We start from the raw sequence: 16,796 nt of genomic DNA on the forward strand, positions 1-16,796 counted from the left end.
TGCAACAGGGCTGCCTGCGAGGGTTAAACCCCTCAGAGACACTGGTCTTTATTCAACAAACCTCACCTGACCTTGAAATGAACAACAGGTGAAACTGAAATCTCCAGAGGTTCTAGTTACTCTGAGATGCATAAATCATGGGGTCCAGACCAGGCTAAATGTATTAAAATACCATGGAAACTTTGGGGGAGGGAAAAGATTTCCTTTCTCTCTCTATTCTCCTATGATAGGTGGACATGCTCATTTATTTATGAAGATTGTTTCAAAGCCACCTAAAATTCCAAACTGCTGAATCCAGGGCCTTTGTTTTTGTCCTTCCCTTTTCACTAGATATCTGATTCTCTAAGTCATGAAAATGTGACCTGTGTTAACAAAGAAGAGTGGGTGATAATTAATCATTGAATTATCTTTAATAAAGCTCCAAAATTATCAAGTGTAAAGTATATAGGTGTCGGGGACCTTCTAGATCTAGAATAAAGTTTCCATCCTTAAATCAGATCTTTAACTGTATTTTTTTCCTCCTTGTTTATCTTCAGAACATGCAAGATCTTTGCAAGTTTCTTATTATTAAGAATTAATCTAAAGCTCTTGAGACTCCAACACATATCCTCATATGCACTAAGTCAAAAGCTGCTTTCCTAAAACTACAGCTAAAGGAGCCAATGATAGTGGTGATATCTACTGCTAATGATGCTCAAATGAATTATGAGTTAGCTTCCCACTGGCTAAACTGGATGAAGTCCTGATCACTACAAGGAAGACTCCTCGAAAGATGGCCACAAGTCACCCATAGAGCATTTTATAGCTGCCATCACTGACCATGACTGAGTCGTAACTCCTACAAAGAACCAGTCTCCCTTGGCTTTGGGGCACATTCAAGACCCAGCTGTTCAATCATGTTCTTGTTTGATTGAAGCAAATGGGCCAGCCTGGCTGGAAAGCAGAATAATAGCTTAAATTTCTACATTAACATCTCTACATGTGCCCAGAGGTTGAGGCGATAACCACCTCATATAATTGCAAAAAATTTTTTGATAAAAATAAATCCCAGCAAATTGGATTATTATTTGTAGCAGATTTGCCAGCAAAGGCAGTGAAGAGAATGGCACTGATATCTATTCCTACTTCAGAAAAGCATTTGACACCTTCTCTTGTGAATTGCATGAATGGTGTTAATTCAAGTTGGCTTGTCTGTGTTTTGAAAATCGGCTGAAGGAGGGCACCCAGCATGGCTAGGGTGGGGCAGACAACAGACCTTCCTTTCTCAGTATTAATCCTCAGTACTGCCCACTCATGTTAGTTAAATGTCACTTGACCTTGCTGGGTCTTACTCTCTCTATTTTTGCAAAGAGGATAATGACAGCACTTTCATTTAACTCGGTATCTTTTGCCATTTAAGGAGACTCACATATTTAGTGGATGTTCTTTAATCTCGCAATATCCCACTGTTAAGTATTGTTTATTTAACGTGTAAAAAAAGTGAAAATCAGGAAGCTAAAAGGAGCCTGTAAATTACACTATCAAGGAAAATTATCTGAAAAAGATAAAATAGGTTTCAGAGCCTTCCAAACTACTTTTGCATCTGCTTTTCCTGTGTTTTCAGAGTTGAGGAAATTAATCAGAATGTTGCTTTTGCAGATGATAAATTATTCCTCAGGAGATAGTTATGAGGGTAGGGTTTAAGGAAAAGAGACCAGAGCAGTAGAGGAGTTTGCTTAAGGTTATACAGCAAATCACCAATTACAGCTAATCACACTAATCTTTGAAATACTGACATGTGGTTTATTCTTGGACTTTTTGCCAGTCCTCAGTTATATTTCTTTTGAGAATGAAATTGTCTTATCGGTGTATTGTTTATCATGATTGGTAACTCTACTGGGTTATGTGAATGCCAGGAAGTATCTTTTACACAAGTTCCTCCCAGGGGCATATTCAAGCAAAGGAAATGGTCATTAAAACCATGTCTGATGAGACAGAGTCCCCAGCTTCCAGCCCAAGGTCATGATCTCCCTCTCTCAGGCGCCAGGCTGTCCATAGATGATAATTTTCATCTAGTGCAATTTAATACTAGGAGAGAATTCTATTAAAAACATTCCCCTCTAAATGACATTATTTTCAGTGATAATCATGAAATGACATGGGTAATACTATCCAGGAAAGAAATACAGACAGAATTTTCTTATATTGCACTTCACATATATTTATGTCAGAAAAATAACACACTGTAATACAATGAAAGGGAAAAAAGGCAACTATCCACTCAGTAGTTGTCCTGAATCTACCTAACAATTTGAACTTTTATCTTTGATTACAGTTAATAGTATATGAAAATCATTGTCCCTTAAGTAACAAGTGAATTTTAATAAAACCAAATGTAAAATGGCACAATTTAGGCAACTAATTTTGTCACAAATATAACATTTTTTGATTCATCTTTTAGTTTAAAAGCAAACAACAATATAAAAACATATTTCAATTTTTTTACATTAAAAAAAATTTTCTCGTACATCTTGTGGAAGTTCAGGGTGATGGAGGTATACATGCACACACTTATTGATCCCCCCTTTCCCAACCCATTCCCTCTTCTGTTTTTCCTTCCTGTGCTCAGCATAGTGATTGACTTTGATAAATTTGTGTATCTACATCATGACCATTGGGGTATTTCCCTCTCCCCCTCCCACCTCCCTCAGTTAGGTCCCCTTCTTCACCTAACTGTGGTTTCTCCTCCTTTGTCTTGAAGTCTATGTCCCAGTTCCTCCCTAGCTTCTGCATATGAGGGAAAACATTTGACCTTTCACTTATGTGACTGACTAATCTCACTTAGCATAGCATTATGTTTCATCCACTTCCCTGCAAGTGATATGATTTTGTTCTTCTTTATGGATAAGTAGAATTCCATTTTTGTTGTTGTTGTTGGTGGTGGTGGTGAGTGTGTGTGTGTGTGTGTGTGTGTGTGTGTGTGTGTCCCATAGTATGGACATCTCAACTGGTTCCATAGTTTGGCAATTGTGAATTGTGCAGCCATAAACATAGATAAATACTAAAATTTAGTAAAGATGTTTCACATAGGAACTAAAACGTAATCAAGCCCCAAATAATACCAATCACAGTTCTCTGTCTCACTGTTTTAAATTTTAAACGTAATAATTCTTGAATTGGTCCTGTGGAATTAATTGTAGTTATACTTCATAGTCTTTACATTAACTGTGCTATCATTATTTTAAAATCTGTTGTTGGAATGCATAATATAGATAGTGCTACAAGAATTGGAGACACTGTGCCCAAAGCAAGCTCAAATGATACTGAATCAAAGAAATGAGTGTGGCTGAGCCTATGTGTGTGAGGTTGGGGGCAGGAAGGGGTGCAGAGGTGAGGCAAATAAGTTACAACATAAAGTATGTTTGCTAAAGGGCAAACAATGGACTGTGCTTATTTGAAGAGTATATGTGCTATTAAATGTAACAGTACTGGCAGCAATTATTTAGAATTTAAATCAGAAGATTTTTATGAGGGAGGAGTATTGCATCACAGATTTTGCTTAGAATTGCTGATGTGCCATGATCATAGATGGATGGATGGTTTATTTTGTTACTGTTTTAAAATTCAGGATCTATTTAATTGTTGTACCCCAGGAAGACAACTTCCGACCCTACCCTGGAGACCCCACTCTTATTCCCTGCAGACTTGGGCCTTCTGATTTGCATCTCAGTAGCTTCTGTATTCTCCCAAACTACTAGTGGCTCTTGAAGACCTGAAATAAACAATTCCTACCTTCCTTTGAAAATTTCTGATGACTCACAGGATTCTTGAATTTTTTTCCTTCTTCCTCTATAGCAGGGAAAGGCTTACTGCATTATAAGCTAGGCCTGGGGAAGCTGGAAGTATTTTTGCTCTAAGTTCCTGTTTTCTAGGATTCCTTCCTAGTATCACTTCACCTCCCATCCTGAATGTCCTGGGAGGTCCCACACAGATGTGCACACACTCCCTCCACATCCTCGGTTTAGGCCCCTTCTCCAACCAGGGGGCCGGAGTCCCTGCCAGCCTCCTATAGGAGGAGGGAGGGTACTTCATGTCTCCACAGCATGAGGACCCAGAACCTTGAAAACACATCTGCTTTCTCACTAATCTCCCTAACTGTCCTGCGCACCCAGGTACTGAGAGGCAGCAATCCAGAGTTTATGGTTTTGACCACTCAGAGTCAAGTCCTCCCTCCCGCCAGAGCACCTGGGCTGTTTGTCTCTCGTTGACCTTAAGACCTAACAGCAGGGCCAGGAGACAGAGCAGGACCCCAGGTATCCCTTGCCTGTAAATGAAGCCTGATCCCATCGAGAACGAGAGATTGCCTTTCTGCCTAGCAATGAGGATGGCATTTAAAATTCAATATCAGAAAAGATATTGACGAGATTAAGGGCCTGGAGGAGCTGATTTATGAGGAGAGGCCCAAGGAATTAAATATGTATAGCCTGGTGTAATAGGATATTAGCTCTGAACACAATTTCATTTCAATGATCCAGCGCTCGGGTATCAGTCATCTGAACGGTGGAGTTCTCTGAGAGATGTTCCTCCCCCGGGGGTCACCCTGCTTGAGGCCAAAAGAGAGGCACAAGGACTGATGCCCCCAGCCACTGGCTTAGTGACCCTCCTAGCTTGACATAGACCGAAGTGCAGCTTCATTCCCAGGTGGAAGCAGATGACATTTTTCAAATAGAATAAATCTTGAGTAGTCATACCACCCCCTGTGATGAAAAACTTCAAGCTAATTCAGTTCCATTGGTTGTTGGTTTGGGGTTTTATATTTTTTTCCTCCAGGAGAAAAGTGAACTTTGCAGGGAATTGGGTGGCAAGTGATGGTCCCTCCCCTGAGCCAGGTTTCTCTCTTTGTCAGAAACACCATTTGATGTGTTTGCCTTCAGGCAAAGCCTTCTTTTTAGATTGTGCTAATGCACACATAATTTTTTTTTTTTTTACTCCTCGAACTTTCCCTGAGGATTGGGGCCTGGCTCAGGATTCTGAGCATGAGATATAGAATAGGCCCAGGTAGGCAGGCTCACCTGCAGGACCCAGGCTGACATTCCAGAAGAGGATGGAGAGCCAGAAGGTCTGAAGAGTTCAGGGAGACCATTGCACCAAGAAGGAGGGCAAAAGCTGGATCCTTCCATCTTGAGGTGATGGCAGAGCTGGGCACAAGTGGGGTTCAGATTGCAGGCTGAAGAATTCATTCAGGTTGGAGACGGGGTGCTCAGACAGGATGAGGCTGGATGTTCACAGGCACTGCCACGGAGACCAGATGTTAAATGTGCTTCTGGGCCCGGGCGTGGTGGTGCACGCTCGTAATCCCCGCACTTGGGAGGCAGAGACAAGAGGATCACGCTGGTTCGAGCCAGCCTCGCTGGCTTAAGAGACCCTGTTTCCAAATTATATATATATATATATATATATATGTCTGGGAGTGTAGCCCGGAGGTAGAAGGGCTTCCAGGAACCCCAGTACCACCACCAAAAAAAAAAAAAAAAAAATGTGCTTCTGGGATTAGTCCATGATGTCACACCAACATGGCCTTCATTTGGAAATCACATTTGGAAATTCCCTTTGGAAGTCACTGGGGCTCATTTCCTCAGGTGATAGTCTACTGGCTTTAAAAGCATGTACCATTGAGTAGGGCACCTGATTTATAGCAGAGTTATAGAGATGGATAAACATTTATTAAGATTGAGTCAGAAGGGCCAAAACACATTGAATTTAAATTGATGACATTTCATGGATTCAGAAGTTTTCCGGCTTTTATCCTGAATATGCAGTGGCTGATTTCCAGTAAGTGGAAGGAGCTGCAGTTCACAATGGATCCCCAGCCTCATTCTCCTGACCTTGAATATGATTCCTCAAACCTCCAGGATTCCCAGGAAAACAACACTGGTTGTGGCCATTTTTTAATATTTCATGCTGCCCTAAATTAATTAGCATCCTGATGCCCCAGCATCTTAAGAGCCGGGTCCTTAATCGTGTTCCTTCAGTAGCTTCCATGTTACCCAGTCAGTAGTACTCTCCATGCAGGAATCTCAGTGTTGATGGAAGAAATGAATGCATGAATACCAGCAGATTGCTTTAGAACTGAAAAGCCAAGCATTGAAGAAATCCTAAAGCAAAGAGAAAAAGAATGTGTGTATGAGAGAGTGTGTATGTGCTCGTGCCAGTCACTATCAGTATATATCCAATGTCAAGAATTTACTTGAGCTGTTACCAACCTGAATTTAGAAATGTTCCTTACTCTTCTGCCACCATTGAAAACATAAAATATGTATTCTATTTTTTTTTTTTTGTGTGTGTGTGTGTGTGTGTGACTAGTGATTGAAGCCAGGGCTATTCTACCTCTGAGCTATACCCCCAGCTCTATTTTGCTTTTTTATTTTGAAACAGGGTCTCACTAAGTTCCTGAGGCTGTCCTTGAAGCTATGATCCTCCTGTCTCAACCTTCCAAGTACTGGGATTATAGACACATGCCACCACTCCCAGTTTTTCTATTTTTATAAGTTTTAAGAATAAAGACAAGGGAGGAATTGCAGATTTTTTGTTTTATGTTTGTTTGTTTGTGGTTGTGAGGATCAAACTCAAGGTCTCGTGCATGTCAGGCAAGCTCTCTATCACTGACACACATGCGCAGCCTGTTCCAATTCAGTTCCAGTTGTAAAGGAAACCCACCATAGGGCTCACAGAGGTATAACCATAGCGTGTCCTCAGCAGCACAGCTCCTAAGTAGAATGATGCCTGCCTAAGGTAGAATAGAAATTGTTGCTAGGAGGATCTAAAGTGTGGCATGCCCTGATTTCCATTTAAAATCGATGGTGCAGTGTGGTTGCCAAGGTAGAAATCACAGTTTGAGGCAGGAAAATTGAGTTGTGCAAGTGGTAGGTCTCTCCCAGACAGTGTGACCTCGGATATATGACTCAACCTCTGTATGCCTATGATTCTCCCATCTGTAAAAATGGAAATGTGACCTCACTTATTTTGGGGGCTCCAAATAACATTTGTAATGCTCTTTGAATTTGTCAGAAAGAAAGGCCCATTATACACGGAAGTCTACATCCCCAAAGAGCATAACAAACGATCCTATTAAATCAGTCGCCCAGAAATACCAAGATTTGTCAGGTACAGCATTTATTTACCTGCTTATTGTCCACCAGAGTGTTGCCACTTGATTGGCATATGGATAATTGTCTAATTGGAACACACTCGGTTGTAACCACCAAAGAATGTAATAGTGCATCTGTTTAATGCCATACTCTCAAATGCTAAATTAAAATTATGCTGCAGTCAGCCAATCCAACCAGGAGACTCTTCTGATTAAGTTCTAACTGCTTGTGAACTTCTTCAATTGAGACACATTGGTACTTAAAAATTCAAACTAGGAAGAATATTATATAGTCTCATACATTTCAATGAAAATGACCAGAAAGTCTGACTTAAATTATCTAGTTGTGAACTCTCTTACTCTTTTTATAGGGTATCTAGTCAAAGGAAGAATAGCAGTTTTGAATCACGGCTGTTTGAATACATAAATATTAGATTCATGAGTTTATACTTTGTAAACACAAGAAAGCAATAATTTTGTACAATGCAGAAAGCAGTCTTAGGAGTGTTGACTTTATTTTTTCTCTAATGTGGCTTTATTATTTTAGGGTGGGCTATGGGGAATAAATTACATGATTATAAATGCATTGACTAGAATTATTTAACCTCTTAAGAAATATTTCTATTCAGTTTTAGAAGGATATCTAGAACTGCGAGACTAATGAATCAAAATGTTTTCAATGGAGCTTCTCTTTTCCTCTGAAAGCTTTATGTATCCCTATATCTAGAATAATGAATTACCCAGTGATAGAGCTCAGTAGGTGTTTGCTAAATCATGGTTTAATCTCATAGAAATGGGAGGATCAGGGCAAACATTCATTCATCCCTTCGTTCATTCATTCACTGTCTGCTCTGTGTTGAGTTTAATTATCAGCCCTCCCTTGGATGGATATAGTCTATAAGTCTAGTTAGGGAGCTAGATATGAAATGTAACATACCATGGTAAGTGCTTTGGGAGCATGAAAGGCAGATGAACTGATGTGGCTTGAGTGAGTTGTTGAGGAAGAATCAGGGTGACGACACACACTTGTGCAGGTCTTGCCCTGTACGGGGCACCAGCCCAAAGCAGGAAGAATGAGACCAAGCCCCTGTTAGCCCAGCAGGAGCCAGGTGTGTGTCCTGTCTTCCTAGAGCACAGGCTCTTGTTAGCTGCACAAAGGCAGCTTATGATTGGTGTTGGCTTGAAGGTTGAGTAGGAATCTGCCAGGCAGAGTAGTAAGCTTGTCACAAGTCATAGGTCCTGGGTTGGATAGGTCATTGGGTTGGATTTCATCTCTGGGGGTGGGGGTGAAGTATGGGAGCACTTTAATCCTGGGATGATAAACTCTCAAGAGTGAATGTCAGGGAGAACAGGAAGAATCCAGAAGAGAAGACATGGCAGCCGCCATTGTGACAGCGAGGATGGGTTGGCAAAAAGGTGGAGGAACAGGGAGAGGGCTTGTGAGCCCTGAGCCCAGGAGAAAGGGTCTGGTGTCAGTGAGGGGTGGGAAGAATGTGTGTTAACTGCACACTTGGAAACACAGTCAGTCAGTTAATGGTCTGGTGGGTAGTAAGGCCAAGGCAGGGGCTGTAAGCAGCTTTGTAAAGCACATGAGGTGTGTGGCTGCAGCCAGGGGTGCAAAGAGGATGGAGAGGAGAAAAGAACACCATGTGTGAGCCGGCAATTAGAGGGGCATCGGAGACATTAGCGAGAACAGCTTGAGTGGAGGGCTGGGGACTGACTGAAGGAAAGAGCGGTCCTCACTCCTGGTCACATGTCAGCATTCTCCGTGAATCTTTAGCGCTTATAATCACAGAGACTCATAGAAAAGCAGAATCTTTTAAAGATAAAGATTCTGTGTAGTCTATTACTGGGAAGATGAGAATGCCAAATAACGCTTTTCTAGTGGCTTCAGAACACAGCTGTTGGCCAGGCGTGGTAATCCCAGGCTTGTAATCCCACCATTTGGGAGGCTGAGACTGGAGGATCATGGTTCGCAAACAGCCTCAGCTACTTTGTGAGGCCCTCCACAACTTAGTGAGACTCTGTTTCAAAATAAAGAATTAAAAATAGGGCAGGGGGTGTAGCTTGGAGGTAGAATGCCCCTGAGTTCCATTCCCAGACCCAGGGAAGGAAGAAAGGAAGGAAGGAAGGACGGACGGATGGACACAGCTGTTCACGTAGCTCTGGGGGGGGTAAGCATGCCCCACTGCACGGCTATTGTGCAAGGCAGCTTGGGTATGTCACCTCCTCAGTGACCCTGTGAGAGCAGCTTCATCACTGGATCCGTGTCTCAGGGACACACAGGGAAATGTGCACTAGCAGGTGCCGTGGTAGCCTTGTGTAGAGTGGGGAAAATTGGAAATTACCTGAGTTTTCTTTATCAGGAGAGTTGATTAGGTAAAATTGGGTCATTGTGCCCCACAAAATATATTATTATCCACTTACCTAGAATATATTATATATATTATATATTAAACCTATGAAAATATCAACTTGTATAGATCTGTTTGTATACGTTTTATATACATATGTTTATATATCTGTTATGTATATGTTTTACATATAATACTTAAAACAGCAAAATATAAAAATGTGGCAGTATCCCATAAAAAAATTTAGACATTATAAACCATTAGAGTGATTGCTTCTATATGAGAAGAAAAGAGAATAGTCATGAGAGAGAAGATATTTTATTTAGAAAGTATTATTCCAAGGAAGACTGAGATAGGATTAAAGCTTAAATGGGAAGTGGAGAAGGGAAGGGTGTGTTTTAATAGGTTGAAGAGTTGTAAATATGTAAATGAAATAGAAGACTCCAGTGGGATTGTGTCCAAGTAATATTCCTTTATTTGTATCTCATCCAACCTTAAGTTCATTTCATTTTTTCCCTTTACTAGTTTGTGTTCATTACAGATATACCAGAAAATTAGCAAGAAAATCTAACAGATGCAAACTCGCCGTCGAGTATAGTGGCACATAGCTGTCTGTTATCCTAGCACTAGGGAGGCTGAGTCAAGGTGATTGCAGGTTCGAGGCCCATCTCAGCAATCTAGCAAGACCATGTTTCCAAAGAAAATTAAAAAATAAATAAGGATGGAGGTATAGCTCAGAAGCAGAATGTCCCTGGGTTCAATCAATCCCCAGTACTACACGAAAAAAGAAAGGAAGGTGGCAAAGAGGAAGAAAGGGAAAACCAATATCTGGATTCTGAATCCTGTTTTATGAACATACTGACAAATTAAATGGAAAACTTTTTGCAATCTCAACTTTTTTTATCGTGAGCTTCTTCTGTGTCCAGTTTGTAGATGGCTGTATGCTGTTCTGTTGTTATACAACCACACCATCATTAATACAGCTGATCTTCTATTGATGGATATCAACTATTCACAAATTTTGCTACCTTGAGTGCTCAGTTTGCAAACATAAACTCAGCCTTGCCATTTTCCTATCCTTCATTTGCTTCATTTTGAAAGGGGAGTTAACAGATTGGATTTTAAATTGTCTACTTGAGAGTAAAAATGTATTTGGTATCACCAAGGTCAGAGCAGCACACCCTCTTGGGGCTGCTGGGGTAAGTCATGAATGTAAATGAAGGAACAGACTGTGGGACACTTGTCACCATGCCAAAGGCCAACAGGGGCTCCCTAGTTTCTGTTCTTTAATCTTTAGTGAACACCTAACTCACACTAACAGCCAAGCAGCCAGGTGAGGTATATGGTCACAGGCGGGTAGTAGATAAAGAGGCATGAAGGTTTTGAAAATGTACAAGAAAATTGCTGTTTGTGCCAGAAGAACCAGGTTAATTCTTAAATCTATAGACTACACCAAAGGAATGAACAAGTACCAGCAAGTCCCAGGGAAAGCACAGTGTGTTTTCTGAGATCTATCTACCCAGCAAGTCCCCTAAAACCAGTACTTTCAAAGATTTAATTTAATCTTTCCAGCTGGTAGGCTTAAGCATGAGAAGTCTGGTGCCAGTGTTTCTTTAGGCTCTGATAGCTAGGAACTGTCCAGGCAGCTCTGCTACCAGCTGGTCCAGCCCTGAAGAAGCAGCCTGGATGCTGGAGACAGGTCCCTTCCCAGCATCACATCGCTAAAGCAGCATTTGTTATATGCAGCAGCAGGAAAAAAATAAATGCTCTTCTGTGTTTTTAAATGGGCCCTTTGTCGTTAAAAGGCACTGAATACTCATTGCTATGTCCGGGACCTGTTTTGAAGCTCTTGAATACATTCTCCAGCCCATGTATACACTAACAGAACCAAGTCCCAGAGAATCAGTGCAGGGCAGCACTGGGCTTTTGGCAGGCAAGGTAAGCCTCCACATGAGTTACAGTTGATAGGGCAAGGAGAGCTCAAGGCTTACAAAATCCCTTCAGTGGACCAGCTTTAAAATAGCAGTGTAGGCCATAGCTTAGTGTTTTGACAGCTTATATCAGCAGTTTTCTCAGCTGATATATTGATTGCAGTTTGGACTTCAGTCCTGCTGATCTAATAAAACATCACCGTCATAACAGAGGAAGTAAAAGGATCTTTTGTTGGTCCCTGCCACTTGGTGAAGTAGTTCTACGGAGCTACTCTGAAGCTAGCTTTACTGTGTTATATAAGATGATGTGAAACTCCACCTGTGGACTGATAATTTTTATTATTATTTAGTTTCTTTGTCCATCAATATCTTGTTTATTAATGCTATTCCACACGCCTTTAAAAACAGGCATTTGTTCAGAATAGAATGGTACCTTCACAAATACTAAAACAAGTTCTATGCATAAATATCACAAACACCTGAATAGTGTGTCCAAAACTTCAGTGCTCCTATATTAACTGAGGGCAGCGCATACACAATAACAACTGATCTGGATGAAAATGTAAGATATGTAAAAATCCTGAAAGATGAAAGGTTTGAGACTAGCAAGCAATAGCTTAGCAAGACACTATTTCAATATGAAAATAAAATAGGGAGCATGCTTGTAATCCCTGTGCTTGGGAGGCAGAGACAGGAGGATCATGCAGGTTTGAAGCCAGCCTTGCTGGCTTAAGAGACCCTGTTTCCAAACAAAATGTAAAATAGGTCTGGGAATGTAGCCTGGAGGTAGAAGGGTTCCATCCCCAGTACCACTAATAAATAAATAAATAAATAAATAAATAAATAAATAAATAAATAAAATAGGGCTGGGCGTGTAGCTCAGAAGTAAAATGCACCTGTGCCTGGATTTAATCCCCAGTCAGCAATCACACACACACACACACACACACACACACACACACACACACATTTCCTCATCATTTTGAGGATTTTTTTTTTTTTTTTTTTTTTTTTTTTGGTGGTACTAGGGGTGGAACCCAGAGGCCTTCTACCTCTGGGCTATACTCCCAGACCTATTTTATATTTTTATTTGGAAACAGGGCCTCACTAAGTTGCTGAGAGCCTCACTAAGTAGCTGAGGCTGGCTTCAAACCTGTGCAATCCTCCTATCTCAGCCTCCCAAGCACAGGGATTACAAGCGTGCGCCACCACACCCGGCAAGGATATTTTGAATATCTTACATTCACCTGGCCTTCACTCCTACTTACATTAAATGTCCATTGACTTTGCAGCAATTGCTGACCATCCAGGAGGAGCTCAACAACAAAAAGTCAGAACTGGAACAAGCAAAAGAAGAGCAGTCCCACACGCAAGCATTACTGAAAGTCCTCCAGGAACAAGTAAGTGAAGGGAAAGCCACCCTGGTACATGAAGCAACCCATTTCTCCCACGCACACGCCCGCCAAGTGCTTGCCCACGCAAATACAAGGGAAGGTCGGATGCAGAATAATGAGCCTGCGCCCTGTCGGGCCTCCCAGCAGCATTCCTCCATGGAATTTACATCATCCTCATGATCCCTGTATTCAGCCCTGAACCTGCTTAGACTCCCCGAGCCTGCCCACGTGGTGCCCATGTTTCTTCAAGGAGACAAATGAATTTTGATAAAGTTTTAAAATATTGGCAGTGTACATATATTTCAAAGCAAGCAGCTAGTTTCCTCTTACGTCTCATAGTGAAGAAAATGAGTTTAGCATCATCCATGGTACTCCTGCAGACATATGAATAAGAAGGACTGATTCATTGCGACATTAAAAAATATCTTCCCTATGCATCAGGGCACTTATCTGCCCGTGGCCAGCAACAAACCTTTCACATGAAGTTTGTAAATCTGATTGTCTCGTTCCGGCTTTCTTTGATATGAAAGCGTGGCCTGACATTGATAGGTGGATGGGACAATATTGTCTTATATCAGGTAAGATGGATCACTCGGCAGACAGCAGAGCGGAATCTCAGCCTCGGTCTGCCCTGGGAAGGCAGAAGAACCTTGAAATGCTTTTCCGCTTCCAGCCTTTAGTTGCTGCCAGTAGTGTAATGATTGGTAATTAGGGGGAGAAATCACAGATAGTAACCTCAGCCCTCTGTAATCAAATGTAGGTTGTTTTATAATGTTCATTCACACATAATGGTTTATGAGAAGATTACTTATACCTTGTAGATAACTTCAAAGGTTATATTTTAGAAAATATGAAGTAGAGTGTGGCCCTGTTCAGCAGGGATTTTGTTACTTTACAACTGATTTTAATTTTTTCAATGATTTATTTTCCTCTAAAAGTACAAGTGGCTTGGAAGAGAAAAGTGGATAATTTGTTTATGAACTTTCACAGATTTGAAGGAAAATGCCTTATAAAGTAATGATTACTATAGATTCAGTCACTTTTACTGAGGCGGACTCTATGATTTCAGATATGTTAGACTGAACTGAACCCTCTAGTTGTGTACACTTACAGTGACCTATTTTCTGACCCCAAATCAATGTCCTTCCCACTTTCACACTGTTATAAGATCCCAGCAAAGTCGAGCTGACCAGGGTCAAATTTGTTCTAGATCAGAAAGACATAGCTTTGGGCTCTGGGGATTTTGCTCTTTTCTGTTTTCCCTGATTTTTTCCCCCCAGATAGATTTAACTGGGGTGAGGAGGGGTAAATTTCTCTTTTCTCTAAATGACTCAAGTCCCTTATTTTGGTTTGAAATACAAATTCCATTTATGGAAATATGGGCAGAAAGTATTGATGAAGTCTTGTCATGAGGCAGGTTTTTAAAGAGCAAGGCATACAGCAGGCATTGGGTAATAGCACACTTCATATTCCAGGACTTAAAAAAAGGAGTGGAGAGGATGGGAAGAGGATTCAGAACAACTAAAACCATTAAAGACCTAGGCCATAATTGAGAAGGAGGCATTTTAAATCTACATTATTAATATAAGTCAGTAGGGCTCTTTTTCTCACAAAGGCACCAAGAATACCTAAGCCTAAGGGGGCCAAAAGGCCAAACCGTGTTTACCTGAGATCCCCAGGCCTGCTGCCCCCAGTCTTCCTTGCATTACACATGTTCTTTCCCACTCTCTGCAGCCGTCCACCCACCGACATACACTGGAAAACACACCTCTCATCTCTGCCAGCATTGCCTTATGAGCCTTTCTTTGAATGTGTGTAGAGTAACTGTGTGTATAGACTTGTTTGTTTGTTTGTTTTGTTTTCTGTTTTTGTGGCCCTGGGGATTGAACCCAGGGGCATTCTACCTCCGAGCTATCCCCATTCCTATTTTTTATTCTTTATTTTGAAACAGCATCTCACTGAGTTGCAAAGGGCCTCAGTAAGTAGCTGAGGCTGTGCTCAAACTGTGATCCCCCTGTCTCAGCCTCCCAAATGCTGGGGTTACAAGCGTGCACCACCACGCCTGGCTTATACCTGATTTTTAATGCTTGCATAGATATGGCCTTAACAAATGGATGGAGACAGACAGAGAGGCACACATACACACACACACACACACACACACACACACACACACCTACCTTTCTGGTTGGGAGTCTTGACAAGAAAGCCTAGGCTGGCGGCCCTCAGCCCTCCCCTCACAGGGTCAGCCATGTCCTTCCCGCACTCTCTCTCCTGCCTTCCAGTGTGCAGAAATGCAGCTTCCCTGGGTTCCCCCAGCCCCTGTCCTTCACCTCCTCGGGAATGATGGGCATCTGGAGCTTGTTCACCAACCTGAGTCTCATCTGATAAGATGTTGGGCCCTAGATGTGGAGAGGAATTGCTGGAGGAGGAAACGGAGCCACCCGTGAGGGAGGCAGAGAGGCCAGGGGCGAGGAGGAGAGGGCGCCCGCAGGAGGAAGCACTGCAGGGTTCTGGCAGCAGAGAGCAGCTGAGTGAGGAGCATTCCTGCGCATGAGCAGCATAAAAGGAGAGGACAGCTGGAGGATTACATGCAGGGACAAAGGGAATTATTTAAAAGAGAGAAGAAGAACAACCAGTGTGTTTGTGCTGGTGAATAAACATGAAACAGCTGGAATGGACATTAACAGATGGTCCTTTACTGGTGCTACAGAAAACAAAACCCAGAATCTTCTTCTGAGCTAACCCCACTCTAGCCCACAGAAGCAGAAGTTATAAGACCAAAGGTGGGATGACCAGAGCGGTATGGAGGAGGAGAAGATGAGGAGCACCCCGACGAGATACCTTAAGCTAGGGAAAGATAGCTTTCTAAGTCCTTTTGTGCATTGTGGTAATGGATGGCAGTAGATGAATTTTGTGAAAGGGCATAGAGGATTGCATTTGTTTATTTTATTTTTTGTTTGTTTGTATATGGTAACGGTGATTGAAATCAGGGGCATTCTACCTCTGAGCTATACTCCCAGCCCTATTTTATTTTATTTTGAAACAGGGTCTGCCAAGTTGCTGAGGACCTCATGAAGTTGCTGAGACTGGTCTCAAACCTGCAGTCCTCCTGTCTCAGCCTCCCAACCTGTATTGCAGGTGTACATCACTATGCCCAACTAATTGCATTTATTTACAATACTAGGCTTGGATTCTTCTTTTTCAGCTTCTGAGGCCCAGTACTTGACCTGGCCAAATATCTCTAATTTAAAGAAAACCTAAAGTAGGCTTGGGGATGCATGACTGTAATTCCAATACTTGGGAGGCTGAGATAGGAGGATCATAGGTTCAAGGCCAGCCTCAGGAACTTAGTGAGACCCTGTTTCAAAATAAAATAGGGCTTAGAGTGTAGTTGAGCTAGAATGCCCCTTGGATCAATCCCTTGTACCACAAAATAATAAATAAATAAATAAATAAATAAATAAATAAATAAATAGAAATAAAACCCAGAAGAGCAACTATGAAACCCAAGTTAAGATTGCCTCTAAAACACTTAAAGATGGCCGGGCATGGTGGCGCATGCTTGTAATCCCCACACTTGGGAGGCCGAGACAGGAGGATTGCACAGGTTCGAAATCAGCCTCAGCTACTTAGTGAGGCTCTCAGCAACTTAGTGAGACCCTGTTTCCAAATAAAACATAAAACAGGTCTGGGAGTATAGCTCGGAGGTAGAAAGCCCAACCCCCAGTACCACCAAAAAAAAAACAAAAAAAAAAACCACCTTAAAGATGCCTTCATTATAATATGAACAAAATAGACAGATAAAAACCAATGCTGTGAATTAAACTCATTGGTGGTATATGCAATTTTATTTTCCTTCAGGAAATTTTTTTTCTTTCAAATTTTAAGGATTTGTTGCTTTCCATGAGTGTTTTATGTTGTGCAGAAAAAGCTATAGAGGAGATGCTGCTTCCTAAGCATCACAGGTTTGGAGGATGTCTAGCCAATG

The 16,796-nt window shown here is 41.7% G+C and overlaps 1 protein-coding gene across 2 annotated transcripts in view; it reads left to right on the forward strand.

Moving 5' to 3' along the window:
* ENOX1 (ecto-NOX disulfide-thiol exchanger 1) overlaps positions 1-16,796 on the forward strand; it is a gene marked incomplete at both ends in the record, with an annotated part of 265,269 nt that overhangs the window by 164,837 nt on the left and 83,636 nt on the right. For both annotated transcript variants that reach the window (XM_080719975.1, XM_080719976.1), the window contains one exon: positions 12,704-12,811. In XM_080719975.1, coding sequence (XP_080576101.1) covers positions 12,704-12,811 — 108 coding nt within the window. The remainder of the gene's footprint in view (positions 1-12,703; positions 12,812-16,796) is intronic.

Source organism: Muscardinus avellanarius (assembly GCF_963383645.1).
Source record: "Muscardinus avellanarius genome assembly, chromosome: 2".
Lineage (NCBI taxonomy): Eukaryota > Metazoa > Chordata > Mammalia > Rodentia > Gliridae > Muscardinus > Muscardinus avellanarius.